Here is a 24730-nt window from a genome sequence, read left to right on the forward strand (position 1 = left end):
ACAATCCACGAAAAATAAATGACTCCACAGCATGTTCCATGTTATGATACTCAATAAACTAGGTCGTTAGTTCAACACCCTGCAAGTGGCAGGTGCATTCAACTCCAATCTTAATGAACTAGGAGTGTCAGTTTTTCTGCTGAAGTTAGAGGTCTATAGTATAATGTAATGGTCTACTTATGGTCAAATTTCCAATAAACCCTGGGTCTAAATAAGAATATTGTTTGTTTCCCCAATCCCAACCCTGCCAAGCCAGGTGTGGGTAGGTAGGTAGGGAAATAATTTTATTTTTCCAAAAAGCTTGAACATTATCGGACGATCCCCCAAGCCTGAAAATCCAAAATGAATAAAATAATATTTGACCTAGTTTTGACAATAAAATTTTATTAGTAGCACAAATTTAGCATGGTCGGTCAGGATTGGGGAAACAAACAATATTTTATTTAAGGGCGGGCTACCAACAATTTTTCTTAAGGTAGTAGTACCCTGGTACCTTACACTTTGACTGAAATTAATTCAGATCTTTTAATTTTCATAAAATTTTGACAAAATATTTACTTTAATCCTTTGACAAAAGTATCAAAATTTCTAAAATCTTGAACCAACACATAATCGGAAAGAAATGGTTGAATAAATGGCAGTTGGACAAACACTAATTTTTATCATTTAGAAGCTTTATAATTCATTAACAATACAACGTGATTAAAATGTTTAGCTGATATAACTGATATAGCTGAGTTATCTCCCTGTAGTGTTATGTAACACCTTAAAGAAAGGACTGAATACCATTTATTTAGCAGAAAAAATAAAATACTTCTGTGAAAAGGTATATAAAATGCTGCAAGTCAACATGTGCAAATGATATATTTTTTTTACATTTGTCAAAGGAAGCATCAGTCGGTTGAAAATAACTATCCAGCTGATATAAAACTGAAAATGGAAGGAGACAGCAACCCAACAAAAGAGCGAGAAAATCTAGCACCCAAAGACGGCTCCAGCTGATGGCAAAACAATAATGTATTGTAATTCAGCAAAGATGGACTTCACACTTCACTCCAAAACACATAATTAATTTTTTAAAAAAACATACAAAAAAGTAAAATAACAAAAATACTGCACTCCAAGAAAAATTCAATCGTTAAGTCCTTAATCAAATGGCAAAATCAAATGACAAAATACATCGAACGAATGGACAACAACTGTCATATTCCTGACTTGGTACAGGCATCAAAGCTATTTAAGACCATAATTTCCTGAGTTAGGACAGGAGCAAAAATGGCGGAATTAAGAGTACTGGTACTTTTTTCTTTAAAACATATTTTATTCAACTCATACCTTTCCTTCTGCTGTTGATGCGGTCATTTTAGCCAGGAATTCTTTATCTTTGTCATCTCTGGCATATTCCACCATTTCTTTTAACAACAAAACACGGGGAGGATTTGTAATGTCCAAATAATGAGACAGTGCAGTACGATAAGAACAAGGGCAAGGGAATGGATGCTTCTTACTGGCTTCCTCTGAAATACAAACATTCATTTGAATTTAACAGCATTCAGCACTTTATAACTGAATATTCTAATGCAACAACATTTGTAACGTTCATTTTGACTTGATAACGTCACTAATTTTCATGGCATCGATTGACAATTGATGCTATGGACATGATGGAACATACATGCAAGCCCTGACAATATATGACAGATCACTAATTGATGGCATTGGAGCTTAAAGACAATACAGTTATCTCCTAACTGTAAATTCAGAAATTACTGCAATGTTTTTATTATTGCAAAAAATAGCAAAACTTTAAACTTGCATTTTGAATTTTTTTATAAATTAAACCAGATTTTCCCCAATATTACAAATATTAAAATCATATTTTAGTTTAAAATGAGAAAATTGCATTAATAAATGCACGCAATAATTTCTGAATTTACAGTAACAAATTCAGGGGAACTAATATTTCTTTTTTGCCTCATTTGTAAAATAAATATCTTCATTGGATGATAACAGCAATCATTACTCAGAGCTATATGAATGGAAAATAATTGCAGGGGAACCAATATATTTATTAAGCCTCATTTGTAAAATAGATATTTTCATCAGATTTTAACACCAATCAGCAATTAGAGCCATATCATGTATATGAATGGAAAACAATTTCAGGGGAATTAATATTTTTTACTACCCTAATCTGTAAAATTCATATATTTATTTGTTTGAAATCAATCATTAGAAAGTGCTGTATGGACTGAAAGAAATTCAGGGGAATAGATATTACTTGTGAATTTCTTAATGCTGAGTTCACACGTAATTTGATTTGATTTGCATTAACTAATTTGAATTAGTTTAATTCGCATTCGAAACGTTTTACGTCCTAACGTCGATTCTAATTCAAATTATAATGTCAAATTCGCTTTACTGTCCAAAAGACGTTTACTTTTAATTCATATTCACAAAAGCGTATTTCTAATGCCAATTAATTCGAAATAAAAAAGAAGAATGTGTGAACACGATTTGCAAATTCGATTGGCATTCAATTCAAATTAAATGTACGTGTGAACGAGGCATAAGTATCTTTGCACTACAGACAATATTTCTACTTTTAGAGTTTAGACAATCTCTGAACACAAAACAAACCATCCATTATGCATACTGATAATTAAATAGCACTGACATTTACTTTATTGGCACCACAGAATTACGTTAGAAGACTTACCATCAACATTTGTAAGTGTGAATATGGTGTCCAGATCTACTTCTAATCTTTTGCCTATTCCTTCTACGATATCCGAATCGTTGACTGGGTAGACAGCTACATGATCTCCTGCCTCATATCTAAATATAGAAAAATAGAATATAACAGCATATCTAAATATAGAAAAATAGAATATTACAGCATATCTAAATATAGAAAAATAGAATATTACATCATATCTAAATATAGAAAATTAGAATATTATATCATATCTAAGAAAAATTAGATTGTAAATTAGAACAAGATCTAAAATTCTAATTGCATTTAAAAAGATGCAGTGCATTTGTTCTCAACCAGAATAGTTCTTGATTTTGGATGTTATAATATCGAATTCTATATGTATACAAAAATACCTGATTTTATATCCAGAAATATTAAATTCTATATGTATACAAAAATACCTGATTTTATATCCAGAAATATTAAATTCTATATGTATACAAAAATACCTGATTTTATATCCAGAAATATCAAATTCTATATGTATACAAAAATACCTGATTTTGGATCCAGAAATATCAAATTCTATATGTAAACAAGATCTATCTCCTCCTTTGTGGAGTTCTCTGTTGACTCTCACTGGAGCCAAGTATGGATTCTTAGCATCGTATGGCCTGAAAATAAAAGTTTAATTCTGTACTTTATTTGGCATTATTAACTTTTTTTGGATTTGAGCGTCACTGATGAGTCTTTTGTAGACGAAACACTTGTCTGCCCTACATACAAAATTTAGTCCTGGTATCTATGATGACTTTATCTGTATGTTTATATCATATAGGTAGCTATAACATTTGGGAGATATTTAGTTTAAAACGGAGAAACCTTTATGTTGAAATATTTAACATGCATACATGAAGGTATTTTGTACATTCATAATTTGCCAATGATCTTATAAAATTGTTTTAGGTCATACAATCTTTTAGGAAAATAAATCTTTGTATGAATTACATGTAAGATGCTGACTTGAGTAGGGGCATCAGCTTACAATGTCTTTTGAAAGACCCCACCATTCTATATTATTAAAGACCATCTTCCTTCAAAGATACATTTTAAGGTTTTTTTTAATCAGAAAATTGATCAGTAAACAATCACAAATGAATGATTTATAGTTCTTATTGTAGAATGTAAACTGAACTTCATCTTCTAAGACATTCCTGCAATCAACACAAATAATTCCAACAATTAAACTTAAAGTATAAGACAAGTTATTAAAGTGTTTTTATGCCCCACCTACGATAGTAGAGGGGCATTATGTTTTCTGGTCTGTGCGTCCGTTCGTCCTTTCGTCCTTTCGTTCATCCGTCCATTCGTCCGTCCGTCCGTCTGTCTGTTTGTTCGTCCGTCTGTTACACTTGAGGTTAAAGGTTTTGGTCAAGGTAGTTTTTGATGAAGTTGAAGTCCAATCAACTTGAAACTTAGTATACATGTTCTCTTTGATAAGATCATTCTAATTTTAATGCCAAATTAGAGAATTTATTCCAATTTCACAGTCCAGTAAACATAGAAAATGAAAGTGCGAGTGGGGCATCCGTGTACTGTGGACACATTCTTGTTATTCATATCTTAAGATGTCTTTAAGTATTTCTTTAAAGTGTCTTTATTCATATCTTAAAGTGTCTTTATTCATATCTTAAAGTGTCTTTATTCATATCTTAAAATGTCTTTATTCATATTTTAACATGTCTTTATTCATATCTTAAAATGTCTTTATTCATATCTTAAAGTGTCTTTATTCATATCTTAACATGTCTTTATTCATATCTTAAAGTGTCTTTATTCATATCATAATGAATAAGTGATAACATGTTACATAAGAAATTTTAAACTTACAATTTCTGATTAGTAAATGATCCCAGCCTAGCTATTTCTCCTGTGTAAATCTTTTCTTTAGGTATATCATCATTGATCGTCACACTGTATTGTCTCACACTAAAATATTAGAGAAAAAAGTCAATATGGCTGCTAAATATGCATGTAAGAAACAATAATTTAATTTGGATGTAACACATCTTCTGATTGGCTGATGTCGTTTTGTTTTTTTCATATCATAGACACAATTTTTATCATCAACGTTTTTTCATGACTTACGCGGGTTTAAAATGGAATTTAGAATTAAATATAAGAAATAACTGTAATATTTTGTCAGTCTATTCGAAATAACATAAAAAGTTTGTTGCACACTGTTTAATAACCTGCTACGCGCGTTATGCAGTGTGCACCACATTTTTTATGTTATTTCTTCATAGACAGAAAAAATATTACAGACATTCCTTAAATATCAGTTATAGTAAGTTCCGAAATAATTGCTAAGTTTTCATTTTGCGAAAGATACAACACCTTAAGCATCCTAATAATAAGACATAGGCATTCTGATATCTTGTACATATATCCTTATGTAGCTTTTCCTAAAATCGAAATAATCAAATTCACATTTTTGTTCACTCTTTAAAATTTGCTACAATAAATGCTCGCAATAAATTTTGTTTTTACTGTAATCAATAATGGCAATCCCAGTTCATGGATTTCCAGAATTTTGAGAACTTTGATACAAATGTTAAATTTATTTGTTTAATACATGTTCAACATGTAATAATAAAAAAAGATAATAGAAAATTTACATGAACAGGTTATTGTAGTTTTAATTTGAAGCTGCATTGTACTAGATGGACACAAGAGCCTTAGATGCTGCAGTTCAATCTGTGCTAAGTTCATATTTCATGTTTTGTGGCCTTGTATAGGGCATTCAAAAACACACAATTTAACTTTTGCAGAGGTTAATTATCTGCTTCAAAAGTAAGACACATAGGAACAATTTCTGATATATGGTCATATACAGTTTAACATTCCTCATCTCACACCTAAGTATTCCAACATCCTGCTTTAATGGATACATTTTCATGGTCCCAAAATATGCCTATCCTTGCAGAAAAAACTTGAGTATTCCGACACACTTCTTAATCAGACATTTTTCTAGCCCCCCACTGTGTCAAATTAGGCAAGATACACTGTATGTAACATTATTGGCCTGGAATGTAAATTTTGGGTCCTAATACACTAACTCTGCCGTACTTGTGTGCTATACAAACCTTCCTTGGTCTCCTGTAGCCTCTACACCAAAATGTTCACATACTGCAGGCCAAAACTTCTCTCTCCAATTTACAAAATCTTCTTCTATACTATAAAACAAGGAAACAAAACATATAATAAATACAGAGTGAGAAAATTAAGCACTTCAAATAATGTATATGAAGTCAGAATATTCCATTAGAATATTAAAATAAAAACATTACTGGTTGAAAAGTTTCAATTCTTTCCGTGGGGAAAGTATCTGAATACTTATACTGTTGATTCATTTATTTTCGTGGGTACCAATTTTTCGTGGATTTAGGAAAACTTGCTTTTCTGTGGATATTTGATTTTGTGGTTTCGCCAAAGTCTGCATATAGACTATATGAAATTTGTTATTTGTTCAACATTTGATTTCATAGTTCACCTTTTCCTACAAAATCTTGGAAAATAGTTACTGTAAACCAACTAAATTTCGCGAATGATTTATTTTCTTGAGCGATTAACTTTTGCGATTTAATAAATAACGAAAAATAAAATTGTTGCGAAAATGTATAACTTGGATCTTTCCCTATCAAACTTCATTAAGATCATTACAAAATCGGGAAATTATATTGATGTGAAATTGACTAGCTGCGTATACACGCAAAATAATAAAGTATCAGCGAAAATAATTTGGTTTACAGTATCCAAAAAATAATATATAAAATTCACAGTAAACCATTAAGAGGGTGGTACAGGCCTTTTTACTTCACATCTTTTTTGTTTTTACCTTTTATTACTGGTTTTCTTGTTTTGACCTTTTATTTCTTGTGTTCTTGTTTTGACCTTAAACTTTTATTTCTTGTTTTCTTGTTTTCACCTTTTATTTCTCGTTTTCTTGTTTTCCCCTTTATTTCTCATTTTCCCATGTTTGGTACAATGTGCGTGATTCATGTTTCCCGTTATTTATTTTTCAGTGTTTCTTGTCTGTACTCTTAATTAATTGCTTGTCCCACATTTGATTAAAAAGTAAACCAGGAATAATTCAAAGTCAGTCATGAAAGCAATGGGGCTTGGGGATTGGGTCTGTGGGCCAGTGGTCTCCAGTGGTGAAAGTAGTTTGTCTACATTAATCACCAGCCTGTCAACATGGAGGGTGCAACTCCAATCTCAAAGGAGTAGCTCCGGTAAGAGCCAATTTTGGCCTCAAATTTCAGGTTCATCTAACGAAAGATTTTGTACACTTTTTAAACACTTATGTGTCTATCTCAATTGATCTGATTAATTTTTGTGAAAGAATTTAAATGATTGAGTCATTAAGAACGCTCCGATTCAAGCTTAAATATGAAAAAAATCTATCAAATATGCCAAAATACGTCTCTTTTCAGAAGGTTTTTGTCAAAAATGAAAGTGGCCGCATCCATATTCATCCTCAACCTGTATATATGTTATGTATTATCATTAAATACAACTTACATTTCAATATTATGAATGATTGAACACGAATGCGGCCACTTTCATTTAAGACGGAAACTGTCTAAAATTTAACTAAAATGCTAAACTTGTGAAGATTTCAGTAATTTAGCATGACTTAATGATGCCAGTACCCCATATATGTACATTGTATTGTCAATAACAGCTTATATTTATGTAGCAGAAGCATTTTACTTTCCACTAAATAACTAAAATATTACAATTTCACAATTTTGTAAAACTGCTATATTTTGGGGCCAAAAAGGGGTCTTACTGAACCTACTCCTTTCCAGGATTGGCAGTTAGCGTACTACCACTTCCTTTCTATATTTATACTGGTTGCAATACACCTTATCGCTATTTGTCCGCCATTACTGGATATCACACAGGTTCCCGTAAAATGTTGACGTCATAAAACAAAATATCTGACGCCACAATGGAAAAGTGATTGTTGTATGCGTCAAAAGGTCCAGCCAAGTAGGCTAATTGCGATAAGGTGCATATTAATGATAAGACAAAAATACTGATGGTGGTATTTTACACGAACAACCAATCAATCATTAAGACAGGTGACAGATCTCCACTACAATATTACTTACTTAGCATCATCATCACCCATTCCAAGCTCAAACACACGTGTACCGCCAAGCTCTTCTAATCTTTTGTCTACATATTTACCCATGGCATTATAATGTTCATAGGTTTTGTTTCCTAAAGCAAATACCTACAATTGAAAAAACAAATATACCATAAGTAGCTTGGACATCTACACATTATAAAAATGATTTTTTTTTTTTTTTTTTTTTTCAATAGTCAGGATTTAACATCACCCTTACAGCACCACCTGACTAAGGTTGTACAGGGTTTCAAATATTTAACAACAAAAGACTATTGTTTTATCAAGATTTACACAATCGAAAATATTATATTTTTTTTAATGAACATTAGTTTCATGTTGTCTGTACATAATATACTATTTTTTTTTCATTTCCTGGTGAAGCCGATTAAAACTTATGGATTCAATATGATTTTATAACCTATTATGAATTATTGAAGTTCAGCTGTTAATAAACACAGTAATGATGACAGAAATTTAAGTTAAGTTATTCACCAAATTCATAATGTTGATTGTTGCTATAGTAGCAGAAAATTATACCAGAATATATTGATTCCTAATACATGCATCCTTTTTTCTCAAATTTAAAAAACTAACAATAATGAATTGAAATGCATATACAATTTCACAATTTACAAATTTAAGACAGCTAAATTTGAACTATATGAGGTTTTAAAGACAGACACAGGCCACATTGATATCAGCTGAAAAAGAAATATAAACGTACAGCAAATTTAACTCCAGAGAGATCTGTATCGCCACTCTGTAACCACTCGTAAAAGTCCTGAGCATTATCTGTTGGATCTCCTTCACCGTACGTCGCCATACAGAATAACGCCAACGCATTGTCTATCTCTGACAGACGTGATAGTTCATATAATTCACATTCTTCAGGATCGGCTACCATACCCTTCATACCGTACATTATAGAATCCTTAGCTAGTCGCCCAGCGAATTCTTCAGCAGTTCCCGTCTGTGACCCATAAAATACTATGACATTTCTTTTCTGAAACATATCAAATAAATTATGTTACAGCTGATAGCTTGATACAATATTTATTAGCAGAAAATAATTATAATGTTCCGTAAGTATTAACATTATAAAAGTTATTGTACCACTATTCTCGTCCATACATTTAATCTAATATTTTTGGCTTGTCTTTTAAATAAACTTTAAATTGCATTTTCAATATGAGGGGCCTGATTTGGGGGGGGGGGGGGGGGGTCTCATTAAGATTTAAGAGATAATTTTTTGTTAATCAGGATTCACAGAAAATAAATTTCCATGATCACGGATCAGGAACATATGAAGAAAAAAAAAATTGTAGAAAAACAGATCATGATAACAAAAATTCGCAAACCAGTAAGAACGAAAATAACCCATCAGGCCCATCAAATATGGTGCATGCAATAGCTATCACCAAAAACTAGTGTTTTGTTTTTCCTTTTTAATAGGACATATCAAATGTCTAATTCGCAACAAACTGTTTTTTTTATAATAAAATCTACATCAGATGAAACCAATTTTGTAACATCAACGATTTTGGTTTAGACATAACTTTTTACTAGGTAATAAAACAAGTACAAGAAAGCCTTCTTCTGATGAAGGTTAAAAAACTTACAGAATTTTTCATTTTGTTGATAAAACTTGGATCATCAATTTTTCCTGCCATAGGTCTGTAATAGAAAAAACATGATAAAATACCCCGTAATCTATATGCATGGTAAAATATTAATCAAGAAAGAAAAGGAAAATATATACATGTTCTGTTCACATTAAATCTTTTTGTTTTCTTTTGCAAGGAACATAACTCTGTACAAAATCATCAGACCTGAACAAAATATTAACTTTATCTGAAGCTTTACATAACAAAAGCTATTTACTAATTATCTAATCAATATCTTCAAGCATATCGAAAAAAAAAAATGAAAAAAAAATGGAAAAATTAGGAAAATAAAATTATTTTACTGCAAGTCCAAGGACCAAATTATAACCTTGTACAAAATCAATAGATTGCAATAAGGCTCCCTCAACCAATAAAAGGGACCACCAAGTAATGGTCAATGCTGTTAAATGTAGCTTTAAACACCAAAAATGAAAATCAAATATCTATCTATTTGTGAAAATCTGTTATAACAATACATAACTTACTGAACGACAAGTTTCTTAAACACTGGCTGTTCCTGTTTTTTGTTCTTAAAAAATAACCAATAGACAGCAAATCCTGCCAGCATCGATAAAATAAGGAGATCCAACGTGGAGAACCACGCCTCATCTTCAGGCACTGGTACCTCTGTCACTGGGACGTCAGTCATTGGGATGTTAGGCACCTCGTCACTCATGGCCGTTATGTTTATTACAATACAAGATATAAGTTGTTGATCAGGTTGTTTCTAGATGAAATCTGAAAATGCAAAATAAGATTTTATAAAACTTCGGTAAAATTTTACATGAATGGAATAACATCACAGGTGGTTCATTTAGATTGTTGTATCTTATGAGTAACAAGAGGTGCTAAGTTTAAACAAATAAAACAGTAACCCAACAATACCAAGGAAAATATTTTGAAGTGATTACCCAGTATTTATAAATATGTTTACCCTATAAGATACCAAGCTTTAAAATCCAAGTTGTGAATGTATCTTAAAGAGACTATGTGCATATGAAATATTTCCTGTCTTAAAGACTTACATATTTTATATATATTTCATACTTAAGCTTCTATAAATATATATATATCAGACATGGAAAGCTGTGAATAATCATGATAGAGAGGTTCATAATTTATAGGTACAGGGGGAGGGTTGAGATCTCACAAACATGTTTAACCCCGCCGCATTTTTGCGCCTGTCCCAAGTCAGGAGCCTCTGGCCTTTGTTAGTCTTGTATTATTTTAATTTTAGTTTCTTGTGTACAATTTGGAAATTAGTATGGCGTTCATTATCACTGAACTAGTATATATTTGTTTAGGGGCCAGCTGAAGGACGCCTCCGGGTGCGTGAATTTCTCGCTACATTGATGACCTGTTGGTGACCTTCTGCTGTTGTTGTTTTTTTATTTGGTCGGGTTGTTGTCTCTTTGACACATTCCCCATTTCCATTCTCAATTTTACTAAAAAAAAAAGATAAATGTAGCTGTACATGTATTAAATTGATTATTTCTTAGATCCCCCTCCCTTTTTGATCAAAATTTATTGAAAAAAATTATATTACAGCGAGAAATGAGTTTAGGGTATACTATATTGTTACTGCACATGAGAAAATAACAGATACAGTTTGGAAATGGTTTAAGGGAAACAAGTAAAACAGCAGATAAAAATATTGAGACTTTCTTTAAATTGTGTCCTAAGTTTATCCAAATGAAAATTAGATAGTCCTGAACTGTTAAAATTCATTCCAACGTAATGGAATACTCAAATTACTTAGGTGTATAACTTAAATATCTCTGACACAGTTAGTAAAGACCTTTCTATTATCTGGGAGATTTCATTCACTGTTGTGCAATATCCAGTTCACATGGACTAATTTGAACTTGTTTACAAAACTATATACAAAACTTGCATATCATTAAGGGAGACAACTTTGATAAACTCCTTGTACATGTTGTACATGTATAAAAGTATGAAAATAATAACATGCATTTAATTTGTCCCTATCTTCCCAATTCTATTTCAAGACATCATTATAACAAATTAAATGATCAAACAAAATATACACAATTGTTTTACCTGAAATGAACATGCGCATTATGTTATTTTAAAACAAATTCTAGATTATTTTTCTCCATAAACTTGCCATTAGTTTTCCTCTCCCTTTATCTTTTCTCTCCCTCCATAATCAATTCTAATACTTATTTTAATTTTCTTTGGAAAATTCAAGGATTTAATAGTTCAATAAATTTTTTAATATCATAATATACAAACAAATATTTGCAATTCATCATGTATTACGTAACTTTCTATATGGATATCAAGAAGTTAAACGTAAAAATCTAAGTATTGGTCAATCCAGCAATTAAAAGGGTTTGGATGGGGTTAAATGATTAAAGAATAATGCCCTTAAAAAATGAAGATTAGAGAAAAACGGGCAAAAAAAAATGAAGATTAGAGAAAAAAGGGGTTAATTATTTGAAGATTAGAGAAATAAGGGGTATATTTTTTTAAGATTAGAGAAAAAAGAGGTGAAAATTTAATGTTTACAGAATAACAGACACCATCCCCCCTCCTCCAGACCCTCAAATAAAATCTCCTGGTATTCTCTAACATAAATACGTCAATATGCAAATCAGAAAATTTTTAATTGGACGATCACTTATCATCATAATAAATATTACACTGTGTTGCAATTGTGTTATTTCAATGTATTTGCAGAGTAAATAAAATCAGAAATAAAATTGATTTTCTAATTGAAAACTGTTGTGGACATGAAATCGCATCAAAGATTAACAACAGTCATTTGTAGCTGATGTAATTCCTACATGTTTTGCAGCTATTTGAATTGACATTTTGATCTGTCAGACATCATTATCAAAATGAGGAGATGTGGTAGGATCACTAATTAGACAAACATCCACCAGAGGCAAAATGACAAGGTTGTCAACAATTAAGGGTCATTCACAGTCTTCAACAATGAACAAAACCTGTAGTTAGTATTGCTGTTTATGATTTAAAGATGGTGTGTGTGGTATGTCAATAAACAACCCAACAGCACAATAAAAAGCTAGGTCCACCAGTCAGTGAGAAAAATTAATGAAATATTATTTTACATAGTACTTTCTAGCAAAGCCACTTGGGACATTGTTGTTGGGTTGCATAGGTGATCCAGAGGGGGTCCAGGGGTTGAACCCCACCTTTTTTTGGACGATCAATACATTTGAATGGGAGCATATAGTTAGAACCTCCCCTTTACTCTGGGTTGGGACCCCCCCCCCTTTTTTTTAAATGGCTGGATCCGCGTCTGGGTTGCTGTTTTTTTTACTTAATTACCCCATGTGTCTCTCCTATTAATCATCATTTAAAAGTAATGATAAGAATTGTTTAAATACAGAAAATCAACCACAATGTTTGACAGTTATCAAATATATTGTTGTCCAAAACTATTTTTTTCTCTTCAAATGCATTAGAAGAAATGAATATGATGTTTATATATGTCTGTGAGAGTGAACACCCATGAAATACTACTTAATGTTTACATTTAACAGTACTCTTTATATTTTTCTAATATAAATCATTTTATTCTGGTATCACCTATGTTGGACAAAGTGTATTCAAGTGGGGATTCATTCATTTTCGTGGGTACCAATTTTCATGGATTCAGAAAAACTTACATGTTCGTTGATATTTGATTTCGTGGTTCTGCAGAAGTCTGTGTGTACGCCTATATAAAATATGTCGTGGTTCACATTGTACCCACAAAAACCACGAAAATTGGTATCCAATGAAAATAATGAATCCAGAGTAAATTGTAAGATATGTCCAACAAATCAATACTTCTACATGTACTTAGTGTACTGTACTTAATGGATAAATGTATATTATTACTAAACCCCATTGTATAAAGGTCAAATATCTAGGACACAAACATACCTAGAAAACTGACAACAGGTTAATATTCAGCACATCATAATATAATCCAATTACTTATACTACATGTTGTATAGACAGCTGAGTCAGTAAACTGACCATTAGATCAAAGTGTCAATCTCACCTTGGTCAATCTATTGTTTAGATATTTTTGTACGACCTTGAAACAAAAAACTGTGACAAGCATGGTAGCAGAATACCAATAAGTGTGGTCAAATGATTTATCAGAGAACCAAACATGTAGTTATTAAAATATATCTGTAGAAACAGCTTTTATACACATAACATACTAAAACTCACTGCATTTTAATGCATTTTAAAACTTAGTTAGGAGACTGTTGTTCAGTGGTTGTCTTTTGTGGGTGTGGTTTATAAATAGGTGTTTCTCCTTGTTTTTTTTATGTAGATTAGACCATTTGTTTTCTTGTTTAAATTGTTTTACAAAAGTCATTTTCAGGCTTGCTGTTAGGTGTGAGCCAAGGCTCTTTGATGAAGGCCATACTTTGGCCTATAATTGTTTGCTTTTTACATATTGTAAACTTTGATGGAGAGTTGTCTCATTGGCACATCTTCTTATTTCTATCAAATTTTAAGTTCCCTGTGGAAACTATGTCATAAGTAATGTCATAATAGATGTTCCTATTGGAACAAATATTCTCATGTACCCTTTATTCTGTTACCAACAAATACTGTAATATCGTTTTATATCTATATGCATGTAGGTGAACAAGGTATGCAAGATTATGAAAATTATGTAAAGTTATGTAAAATTCTATTATTCAGTCTGAGTTTAAAAAGTTGTGTGAAAAAACAAATTCATGCTTCAAAATCAACACTTTTGAAATACGTCTTTAGTAATCGAATCAAACAGAGTTCATTGACACTTTTGTAAACTTACAGGTAAAAAGCAGAACAAGAAATTTATAAAAAACATGAAACGTTTAATGAAGTTTAGATTTTGATAAATATACCACATAACACTGCACAAGAATAAATCATTATTTACAGAGGCATATTCAGTCATTTTATAAGGGGGGTTTCACAACCCAGTAAAAAAAGGGAGAGGGGGAGGGGGAAAAGGGAAGGGTGGGGTTCACACTATATGTCCCCATTCAAAAAGCATTGATCGTCTAAGAAAAATGATCCGCCACTGATACATGTATCTACATGTTTACTGTATACCCTTGATTTATTATAATTAATAGTCGTAGAAAACCTTAATTTTTATTCATTTTGGGGGTAGTTGAAAACTATTATTTGAAATACTAATTTTAGTGTGGGGGAATGTCCCACTCTAAACATTAACTAGTTTGTGGGGCATGTCCCCCTTTTTCAAAATCCTGAAATTGCATCTGATTTGTTATACAATGTATGCAAAGGAAACACATCAAGGACTTTAATCCTATTTTTAAGTACATTTAAGTCAAGTAGAAAAACAATGTAAAACAAAAATAAAACTACTACTTACCGTTTAAAGCATAACCTTTTAATCTGTGGTTTAAGATATCACTCATTTTGAATTTTCAGTGAAATATGACCTACATGTACTAAGAGTTACTACATTGTACCTTCACCATGTTCACAGTTAAAGGGAATATATATACATAACTATAAGCAAACAGTACGTTTAAACTCTTTACAATAAAGTCTTATGCAATTTTTTTAAAGTATTACAACCTACATGTTTATCATGTATATTGAAAGTTGATAAATTAACTGTTTTATTAAATTTCAAGGGACTATTTCAAAACAATAAAAAGTATTCTTGTATTAGCAAATTTACATTTAGGCAGTTTTCTCCTTAAAATAATTTAAAGGGTTCCAGCAAACGAGTCAAATTATAAAAATATAAATCATGCAAATGGGGAATGTGTATTGTGGTAATAAGCATCATGTATAAGTACAAAGGGAACAAAGACCAACTTTGGGACCTACAGACGGAAAAGGGTAAAACTTACAATGTGATGCCCCCTCCCCTTTGGTGGGGGGCATCATTATGATTTGTGTGTTGGTGATTGTTGAAAAATAATTAAAAGCCCAATTTGTTCTGAGGTAGCCAAATAGATCAGGCCATTGGTTTTCTCTTTTGTACTGCATGTGTTTACATTTTGCCTATATTTTACCATGCAGGGACTTTTGATAGTTTTTTATTTTTATTTTATAGTATGGGAAACGCAGTAATGTCACCTGTACAATGTAGATTTTTAAATTACACCATCTTCTTTTTGGTCTCTGGTTGATAGTTGTCTCATTGTTTTAAAAAAACCTTCTTTTTTTTGAAGAGTCCCTAATAACTTCTATTCCTTTTCCCTAAAGAATGATAATTAACATTTAAAAATACTGTAAATATCAGGGTTCTAACTAAGGATTTTTGAAGGCAAGACCAGGGACTTGTTTTTTTTATCATGTCGAGTCCAACAGTAAGACATGTGTACATGTATAATGTTGTAAGAAGAAGATATTTTATATTGCAATTAAATTTATCATCTTAGTCTCCATGACCTTATAGAGCAATAAAATGACATTAAATTCAGATTTCTTTTAAACTTTGGATGTGAAATGATATGTGTTCAGTTATTCAAAATATTTCAATCTTGATGCATACTGTATTTGGACTCACCAGATTTGAAATGGCGAGTCCAGACAGATTTTCATGAGCCGAGGACTCATGGACTTGCCTTAGTGAGAACCCTGAAATATCTTAAAAAATATAATGTAATTTCTGACTCCAACAGTCTGATTTTCTACATTGTAAATGTACTCACATATCAACATGACCAAAACTCCCAAGTAATAATTTACTTCCAAAATTTATGTGAAAGCATCACAGTATTCACCAGTATTTGCAAGCAACAAATAAACATATATATATGAAGGTCAAAAATAATTTAAACTTAAACAACCCTGAGAAAATTAATACTGCTGATACTACATACTGGTATTATATATATCAAATTTTCATAAAATGAGGGAAGCCATTTGAACATGATGGATCTCTATAGCTAATTTCATATCAATTCTGACATTGAGAGTTCATGATTTCAAGTACTAAACACAATACATTATTTACCTTACAATGTTTTGTTCTAATTTGACAGGTGTTTGACTTATACAGGTCAGGTTACAAATGTAGGTAAGAATATTGGTTCTCATACAAGATATAAAATAACAAGATGAGAGGTACAAAAGTGTATACCCTAACTATATACATTGACACAAATTGAAAAATCTAAATTTATATAGGTCATGTAGGTGTTTTTAGATGCACCCAGATAAGTTTACAAGTTCAATCTACTATTCCAGCTAGATATATATCTCGGAAGTTCACAAAAAGTGTCAGTCCTCAGGAGTTGACCACCAAAATTTTGCATAGGACTGACACAGTTTAAAAATTTTAATTAGATTAAAAGTGAGGACCAGCAGATTTTCTTCAAGGACCACCAGGGGGAATAAGATTTCACGAACTCTATAGTATAACCTCACTTCTGTATTTTCTGTCCCATTATGTATTTCAACTTCTAAAATAATTATGCAATATCTCAGAGTCAATACACCATGACGAAAAGGCGAGAGAAATGCCATGAAAATGAGGCTTAATTTGAAAATGCTACTAGTACATGTACCTGAAATACAACTGCATACCAAATATCAGTGAATTAACATATGGTGGTGAATATAGTTTAAACATATTTATTTAGAGTGGATTGGGAAACAAGTTTTGCAACTTATATTAATCCCTTTCCACTTTGCAGGTGCGAGTGCTGCCTTGTAGCGGCATTAGCCTACTCTTTTTCGAAATCTACAAGGGTGTCTTTAACGTGCAAGAGATATGCCGATAATTGAGTTCCTGAAATTTCATCCCGAACGGGAATCGAACCAGGAACCTTTGTGTTAGTAAGTCCGATGCACTAACCACTACACCATGGCTCTCACACATGATAAATATGGTGGTGAATAGCAAAAGAAAAACAAAAGTAGACTAATTACACTTTCAACGATGGTGTACATTTTTCTAACAATGCAGAACCATGGTGGGGATTATTTGATGATTGGGGAAGAATTAGTCGTACTATTATGAGGAGCGCCATAACAAAACTGGTCATGGAGATGCCTGTATGTACTGAATCTGGACTGTATAACAAAAGAGACAATCTGATGAACAGCAACATTGCTGATTTATTTAAAGTTGCACTGTTTAATAAATGTACATCATGTACATGGAAAAAAGGACCTTTTTTTCCCAGTATTTCATCAATATACATGTTCAAATAAAAATATAATAATTAGGATTGAAATAAAATGCTTTATTTCTTCAAAAGATATATATATTGTTATGTTTATATTTTGTATGATTTGTACATGGGCTGCTGAGTCATGTGATGGAACTAACTAGCACAATGAATCTATTAATTGGGCACTAATCCTGTCTGTATAATTTGCCTATAGTAACAGATATGCTTTAGAAAAGAGAAATGTTTTGATATATAGAATAATAATACAGAATAGAGAAAAAATGGCCAAAAAGTTATGACCAAAGCCCCCCCCCCCCCCAAAAAAAAAAAAACAAACAGTTTAACACTGATTTTCACCATAACTCAAAGGACCCCCTTAACCTTAAAGTCCTAAAGACAGAGGTACATGTTTGAAGACAGATCATGAGTAGGTATATACGTTTTCAATACTAGGACAAATTATAATTGTGTCATCTTCTTTGCCCTTGAGTAAGCTCCTACTCTTCGAAAGAGTATATATTCAATGTACAAAAAAATTAACACCAGTTATAGCATCCTGTTTTGTTAATCTACATCAAAAGTGAGGACAGGCAATGACAAAATATGTAATAAGATAAATGTGTGGTATAAAAAATTTCCTACGATTCTGTAACCAAATGAAGATATGCAGATTTTTATTTGTATAAAATAATTTTGATGATCATTTATGACACATCCGGTAAAAGCTTAATTGGGGTAGTAAACTTGTCATAAATTTGTCACCAGTTAAAAATTTTGCACTTTACTTATTTTTACTTTTACGAATTTAAATGCATGAATGACCAGAATTGATTAGAAATCATGAGACTTTCTTCATTTCATAAATGGAGAAAATGTCAAATACATGTACTAGCAAAAAAATTTGTAAGGGTTCCATGGAATCCAGTGTCTCGCCTACTTTTGCTGTAAATCGCAGGCTCAACAAAAATGAGGAAAAAAATCAATAAAATGAAATCCCGGGCTTAAAAATACGAAATCCCGAAATCCTGAAATCCCAGGCTTAAAAACACAAAATCCCGAGGTTGTGAGATTCGATAAAAGAATTCCCAGATCCCGAAATCCCAAACTTAAAAACACCCAATCCCGGAGTCCCGATAAAAGTCCTATCCCCCTCATACTATCTTATGATTGAAAGAAGCTTCTGTCCAAGTTTGGTAAAAATCTGGATAGTTAATGAATCTAATAAATGTTTTGAAAACTTTAATGCAAACTGTATGTAATTTTAACTGGCATAAAATCTAAGTCCATTTAAAAGTAAAATACAGAAAAAATGGAGTTATCTTTTTACAAAATTTACTTCTACAGTAGATACTATCTTATGATCATAAATAAGCTTCTGTCTAAGTTTGGTACAAACCCAGGATAGGTTAAGAAAGTTATTAAAATTTTAAAAACTTTAACCACAGAGTGAATGTAATGTTTCCCCGCAGAAAAACTAAGTCAATTTGAAAGTAAAATACGGAAAAAAATATTTTTTTTTACAAAATTTACTTCTGGATACTAGTACGGTATCTTATGATCAAAAACAAGCTTCTGTCCAAGTTTGGTACAAACCCAGGATAATTTAAGAAAGTTATTAAAATTCTAAAAAATTTAACCGCAGAGTGAATATTGTTTCCTCGCAGAAAAAACTAAGTCCATTTATAAGTAAAATACAGAAAAAAATGGAATTTAATTTTTACAAAATTTACTTCTGGATACTAATTTATGATTATAAACAAGCTTCTGTCCAAGTTTGGGAGAAATCCAGTATAGTTTAAGAAAGATATTAAAATTTCAAAAACTTTAACCACAGAGCGAATATTTTTTGAAGCCGCCGCCACCGACAGAATGTAGGATCGCTTAGTCTCGCTTTTTCAACTAAAGTCGAAGGCTCGACAAAAATGCACAGTATAAAGTGTACAAGATGGTTAACTTACAATAAATGTATGTTAATTAATCATCATGATCATTCATGTACCTGTAATGTTGTATTTAAGGTTGCCTGTTCATGGTTTGGATAGGGGCAGATTTTCATAATGGAGGTACGAATGGTGTGAAAAATATGGGAGAACATTGTTAAAACAGAGCAGTTGTTTTCAAACATGCATCCATCCTTTTCAAAATAATCTGCCCCCTATCCAGTATGGCCAAACTAACTGTGAAAGGGCTTTCATAATATCAAGTTATGACTCCAGAATTAACATTTTTCGACAGGTGTGGTAGAACAACCATGTACTTGGCCTACATTGTACATGAAGCACATGTTATTTTTGTTATTGAGTCAGGATCTTTACAGCAATAGTCAGAGTTAAACAAATTTGTCATCGAAATATGACTTTTAATAGAAATGACACAGTTTACATCATTCATGGAAAGGTCATAATCTAGGTCGACAATTTGTCACGTAATCATTACGATGAGAATTTTATGCCGCTTAGAAAAATAACATATAAAGGCTTATTTATGTTTTCCACAGTATAAAATAATGACATTATGATTTAAAGCCTATATATATATAATGAATTAAAGATTTATCACTGTAAATGCAATTTTACTTCACTAATCACTATGGGTCTCGTCAATAATCCTAGTTCTACTGTTTATACTTTGTTTATGCTAATTGTACATTACCTGGCTTGTTCTAAGTCGTATGATGTAAATAATTAATAAACTCGTTTCATTGATATTAGTAGAGATTCACAGATTTTACATAACCCTGGCCTTGGGGCCTAAATCCTTCCAAAATTATGGCCTGAATGGGTTAACGAAAATTATCACCGGATGTGAGAATGGATTTTTATAATAAAACTTATCCGAAAGTAAGCCGTATTTTTCCGTGTTTCACTATAAGGCTCTGGTGGGATTTTTAAGTCAACGGTTATTTAAAGCAACTGATTTTATCATTAGGGGGTAATTATACTTGGGAAAACTTTTTTAATCGACCAACTCAAATAAATAAGCAATAAAGAAAAAGTCAAGCATAAATTAAAAGAAATACGCCTGTTCTAACCAAGGAAATATGCCACTCTGAATATATCATCATATGAATATATAGAATTATACTATTTTGTGTTTTGGTCTGTTTTTTCTTAACCTATTATATATAAGCAATCTATTTGTTGTATGGAAGAATTATTAGCGGTACATGTATGCCTGGCATGGATCATCTGACCTTGACCTCATTTTCATGGTTCGTTGGTCAATTTTTAGTTTTCTGGATTATGATTAGTTTATGTGACAGTTGTATAATAAAGCTTTATATTTAGGACTCTCAACATAATATCAATGCTCAAGTATAGAAGGCGGGACATTTCAGCGTGTGCACTCTTGTTTTAATAGGTTGTAAGGGGCTTTTAACTAGCTGTCAGTAACTGCGAGTACTATTCATCATTCAAGTAGCAGAACGATCCAAATATATTTGAGACAATATCTGAAAAAGGCTTGTTTCCATGTCCCCCACTTCCCCAGCAATTATTTTTTTATTCAACCATCTTTTTTGAAAATTTTAAGTTTCAGTGTAAACTAAATTATATACTGCACCAACCCCTGCCAATTAAACACTCATTCTTATATTTCTTCCGATAAAATATTGTAATTTAAATGTTCACTCCCCCCCCCCCCTAAAATCATATTGTCCCCTGTGTTGGTTTTTTTAAACTAAATCATTCAAATAATATCCAAATTAATTAAACAGGCGTCCGATTCTCACATATATGATATATCATATAATAAACTTGCCCCTAATTTGTCTTTTTATGTTATAACTATAGCATGTAATAAAATTTTGAAAATTTTAAGCGAAAAAAAAATTGTCCCCAGGGATGATTTCCCTCCTGTTACCACTGGTTTTTTTTTAACCTTTGGAAACGTTTACAAGACCAAGAGTTATTTTCCCATTATGTATTGTGAAGAGCATCATTTTCTGAATGCATTAGTACAAAGAAATAGTTGGAAAGGCAGCCAGGTTTAAAAAATCAAGCCCATCCAAGGTAAGAATTTTTAGAAAAATACTTATATTAATTGGTGTTCTATCCTGTTATGGCCTTTTCTTACACTTTCTGAGAATACTTTTAAATGTGCACCACAACATAAAGTGTGTTTTTATATCATCTTTTTTTTTCTTCACTTACATTTAATGTGATATAAAGGACAAAAACTATCGCGTAATTCCTTTCTGTTACGTTCTGTCATGTTACCTGATAACAAGTAACAGCATAACCATCATCAGTAACAGGAAGGATGTTCAAGACAATTTTATTGAAGAATCGAAAAGTTAATCTACTATATACCAACCATTTCATTTGATATAAGTTATCACCACCATATCAAATAAATTTCAAAATAATATACACTTATATTGAATAAAAAAATTGTTTTTTTTGCTTTTGATAACAGCAGAGAACATGTATGCAATTCTAGTAAAGTAGATAGTGAAAGGATTTTTTTTAGAATTTTTCATTACCTAGGCAGATTTTTCATCTTGCAAATACAGTTTCAAAGGATTAATGACATTGTTTGCTGTTATCTTCCAATTGTGACCTATCTAAAATTATATGAATTTTTCTTAAACTTTAAAATAAAGCAGAAAAATCCTTTCTGTTACCAACTCTGTCCTGTTACCGTTGTCCTGTTACTCAAGATTCTTTCATGTTACCAACATATCTGACTATATTTAAGTATATTTCTATACCTTTTGTATTGCAAATGCTAAACTCAATTATTGGCATTTGATAAACTATTGCAGGATATACTAGTAAACCACAAATAGTGTCTTAAACTTATTCCTTATTCCCATTCCCATTTTTAAAATTGATTCACTTTGGTAACAGGAAAGAATTGGATTTTTTTGGTACCATTTTTAAAATTGCTATTGTTTCCTTATTAAACAATTGTTTGAATTAGAGACAACAGTTCCTAGATTCCCAATTGTTCTTTGATTTGTGCTATTAAAATACCGGGTCTAAAGATTTTTTTTTTGTTGTTTTTTCTTATTGCCAAAAACTAGACTTTTTCAGATATTGTCTCATTTATTCGAACCCGACAAAAGCTGACAGATTAGCCGTCAGTAAATTCGGTCTCCGCGTCCATTTCCTAATACAAAATGGATGTTATTGTAACTTGTAAATAGTTTATTCTCATAAAACCATGCAAGTGCAAAGGTTACAGAGAAGTTAGAAAATAATATACACAAGAAAATTTTAATTTTTTTTTTACTTTTCTACATTGGTTAGAGGTATAGGGGGAGGGTTGAGATCTCACAAACATGTTTAACCCCGCCGCATTTTTGCGCCTGTCCCAGGTCAGGAGCCTCTGGCCTTTGTTAGTCTTGTATTATTTTAATTTTAGTTTCTTGTGTACAATTTGGAAATTAGTATGGCGTTCATTATCACTGAACTAGTATATATTTGTTAGGGGCCAGCTGAAGGACGCCTCCGGGTGCGGGAATTTCTCGCTACATTGAAGACCTTCTGCTGTTGTTTTTTTTATTTGGTCGGGTTGTTGTCTCTTTGACACATTCCTTATTTCCATATTCAATTTTATTAAAAATGCATAAAATTCAAAATTGCTGATGAAATAACCGATTGCAAGAAAACGACGATTTTGTCATGTTATAGGGAAACAGTTTTGAAGATGAATACCATTTATGTTTTAGACTGTCCGTACGTTGCCTTGTTAAGAGCTAACGGGTCCCTAGCGTTATTTGGAAATAGTAAAACATTTTTAAAAATTGCATGAAGTTGTATCAGTTATATCACTGAAGCATTTGTCCACATGTCACAGTAACGAAACCTCATCTAATTATTTTAATAGTCCAAAAACTCCAAAATATCGGACATCAGGACCATCTGTTCCATATTTTGTTTACCATACTATATAAAAACTAATTATGGCTTTGAAAATTGGAGACTGAATTTGATCATAAAAAAAGAATGATATGTCCTTGTAGGGGTCATTGGGGGTATCGATCCCGGATCCCGCTTACTGTTTTGTTAAGATTCCCGTATCCCGCTTACACTATGTGCGTAAGCAATTCTCATTTTTTTGTCATTTCCTGGGTCCCGCAAGACCTCATTTCCCGTTTTCACGACACAATCATTTGACTTTCACGTTTCACGCGAAGTTACGAAAAATCGGCAATCCCGCATCACGCTTAGACCCCAATGAGACCCACCTTGTATAATATAGACAAAGATTGGGAGCAAGAGAAACTAAATATCAAATGTACAAATATAAGTGTTTTATCTGAATTGGGACGATTCCCTCCTTATATTGATATAATTGTTATCCGCATGTGTACTACCGCCATGTAAACTTTTCTACAAAGATATTGTCATCAACTTTCTATGAATATTCGACAGCAGATTGAGGCAGTTAATTTTCGTGACAATCACATGATTCCTGTGAGAAATTAAATAGTGATATTTGCCTATAATATATAGAAAAAACAAATTTCAGGGTTGCTAAAAAATTGTCTCAAATTAGATTAAATGAAACATTTGAAAATCAGTATAGAGAGTCCATGTCTAGGAGTTAGGGGCCGAAACAAGTATTCAGTTTGTAATTTCGGGACAATAACTTTTGTGTAAGCAAGTGTATTAGAAATAATTGCCCAACACATGCTGTTATAACGGGGGGAGGGGCCAAAAACAAGTATTTTTTTTTGTTTACAGACAATAACTTGTGTTGTAGTGTGTGGATCTCTCTAAACTTGAACTAGGTTCCATACTACAAACAGTATTTTGCAATAGATTTTTAAGATCTTTTACCACATTTATTTTGTGTCAGAAACCTATATTATGTTACTTTTTTTGTATAACAATTCAAATTCCAGACAGTTCCAAGCTTTCATAATTTGTCCAAACTTGCCTTATTAAACGTTGTTCGGGGTTCGCCCTCGGTGGTCACGTATCAGGCTGCGCTTAGCGAAGCATATTTTTATACGTCTAAAATAGAATATAATTCCCTCTTTTGTGCCTCGATTGAAATTATTGAATGCTCC

General features: G+C 31.8%; 1 protein-coding gene across 4 annotated transcripts in view; it reads right to left on the reverse strand.

The window, feature by feature from the left end:
• Positions 1-20512, reverse strand: part of LOC134681170 (NADPH--cytochrome P450 reductase-like) — a 31391-nt gene extending 10879 nt beyond the window's left edge. Inside the window, exons 1-10 of one of the 4 annotated variants that reach the window (XM_063540650.1) lie at positions 20362-20512; positions 10048-10300; positions 9518-9572; positions 8623-8901; positions 7879-8003; positions 5845-5934; positions 4589-4687; positions 3256-3372; positions 2720-2838; positions 1336-1517 (exon numbers count right to left, since the gene is read on the reverse strand). In XM_063540650.1, coding sequence (XP_063396720.1) covers positions 1336-1517; positions 2720-2838; positions 3256-3372; positions 4589-4687; positions 5845-5934; positions 7879-8003; positions 8623-8901; positions 9518-9572; positions 10048-10238 — 1257 coding nt within the window. In that variant the 5' untranslated portion in view covers positions 10239-10300; positions 20362-20512. Of the gene's footprint in view, positions 1-1335; positions 1518-2719; positions 2839-3255; positions 3373-4588; positions 4688-5844; positions 5935-7878; positions 8004-8622; positions 8902-9517; positions 9573-10047; positions 10301-13221; positions 13399-13480; positions 13501-14945; positions 15168-20361 lie in introns of those variants that run through there. The other 3 variants (XM_063540651.1, XM_063540653.1, XM_063540652.1) reach the window with 3 other exon arrangements.
• Positions 20513-24730: the final 4218 nt, after the last annotated feature.

This window comes from Mytilus trossulus, chromosome 8, assembly GCF_036588685.1.
Source record: "Mytilus trossulus isolate FHL-02 chromosome 8, PNRI_Mtr1.1.1.hap1, whole genome shotgun sequence".
NCBI classification, from domain to species: Eukaryota; Metazoa; Mollusca; class Bivalvia; order Mytilida; family Mytilidae; genus Mytilus; species Mytilus trossulus.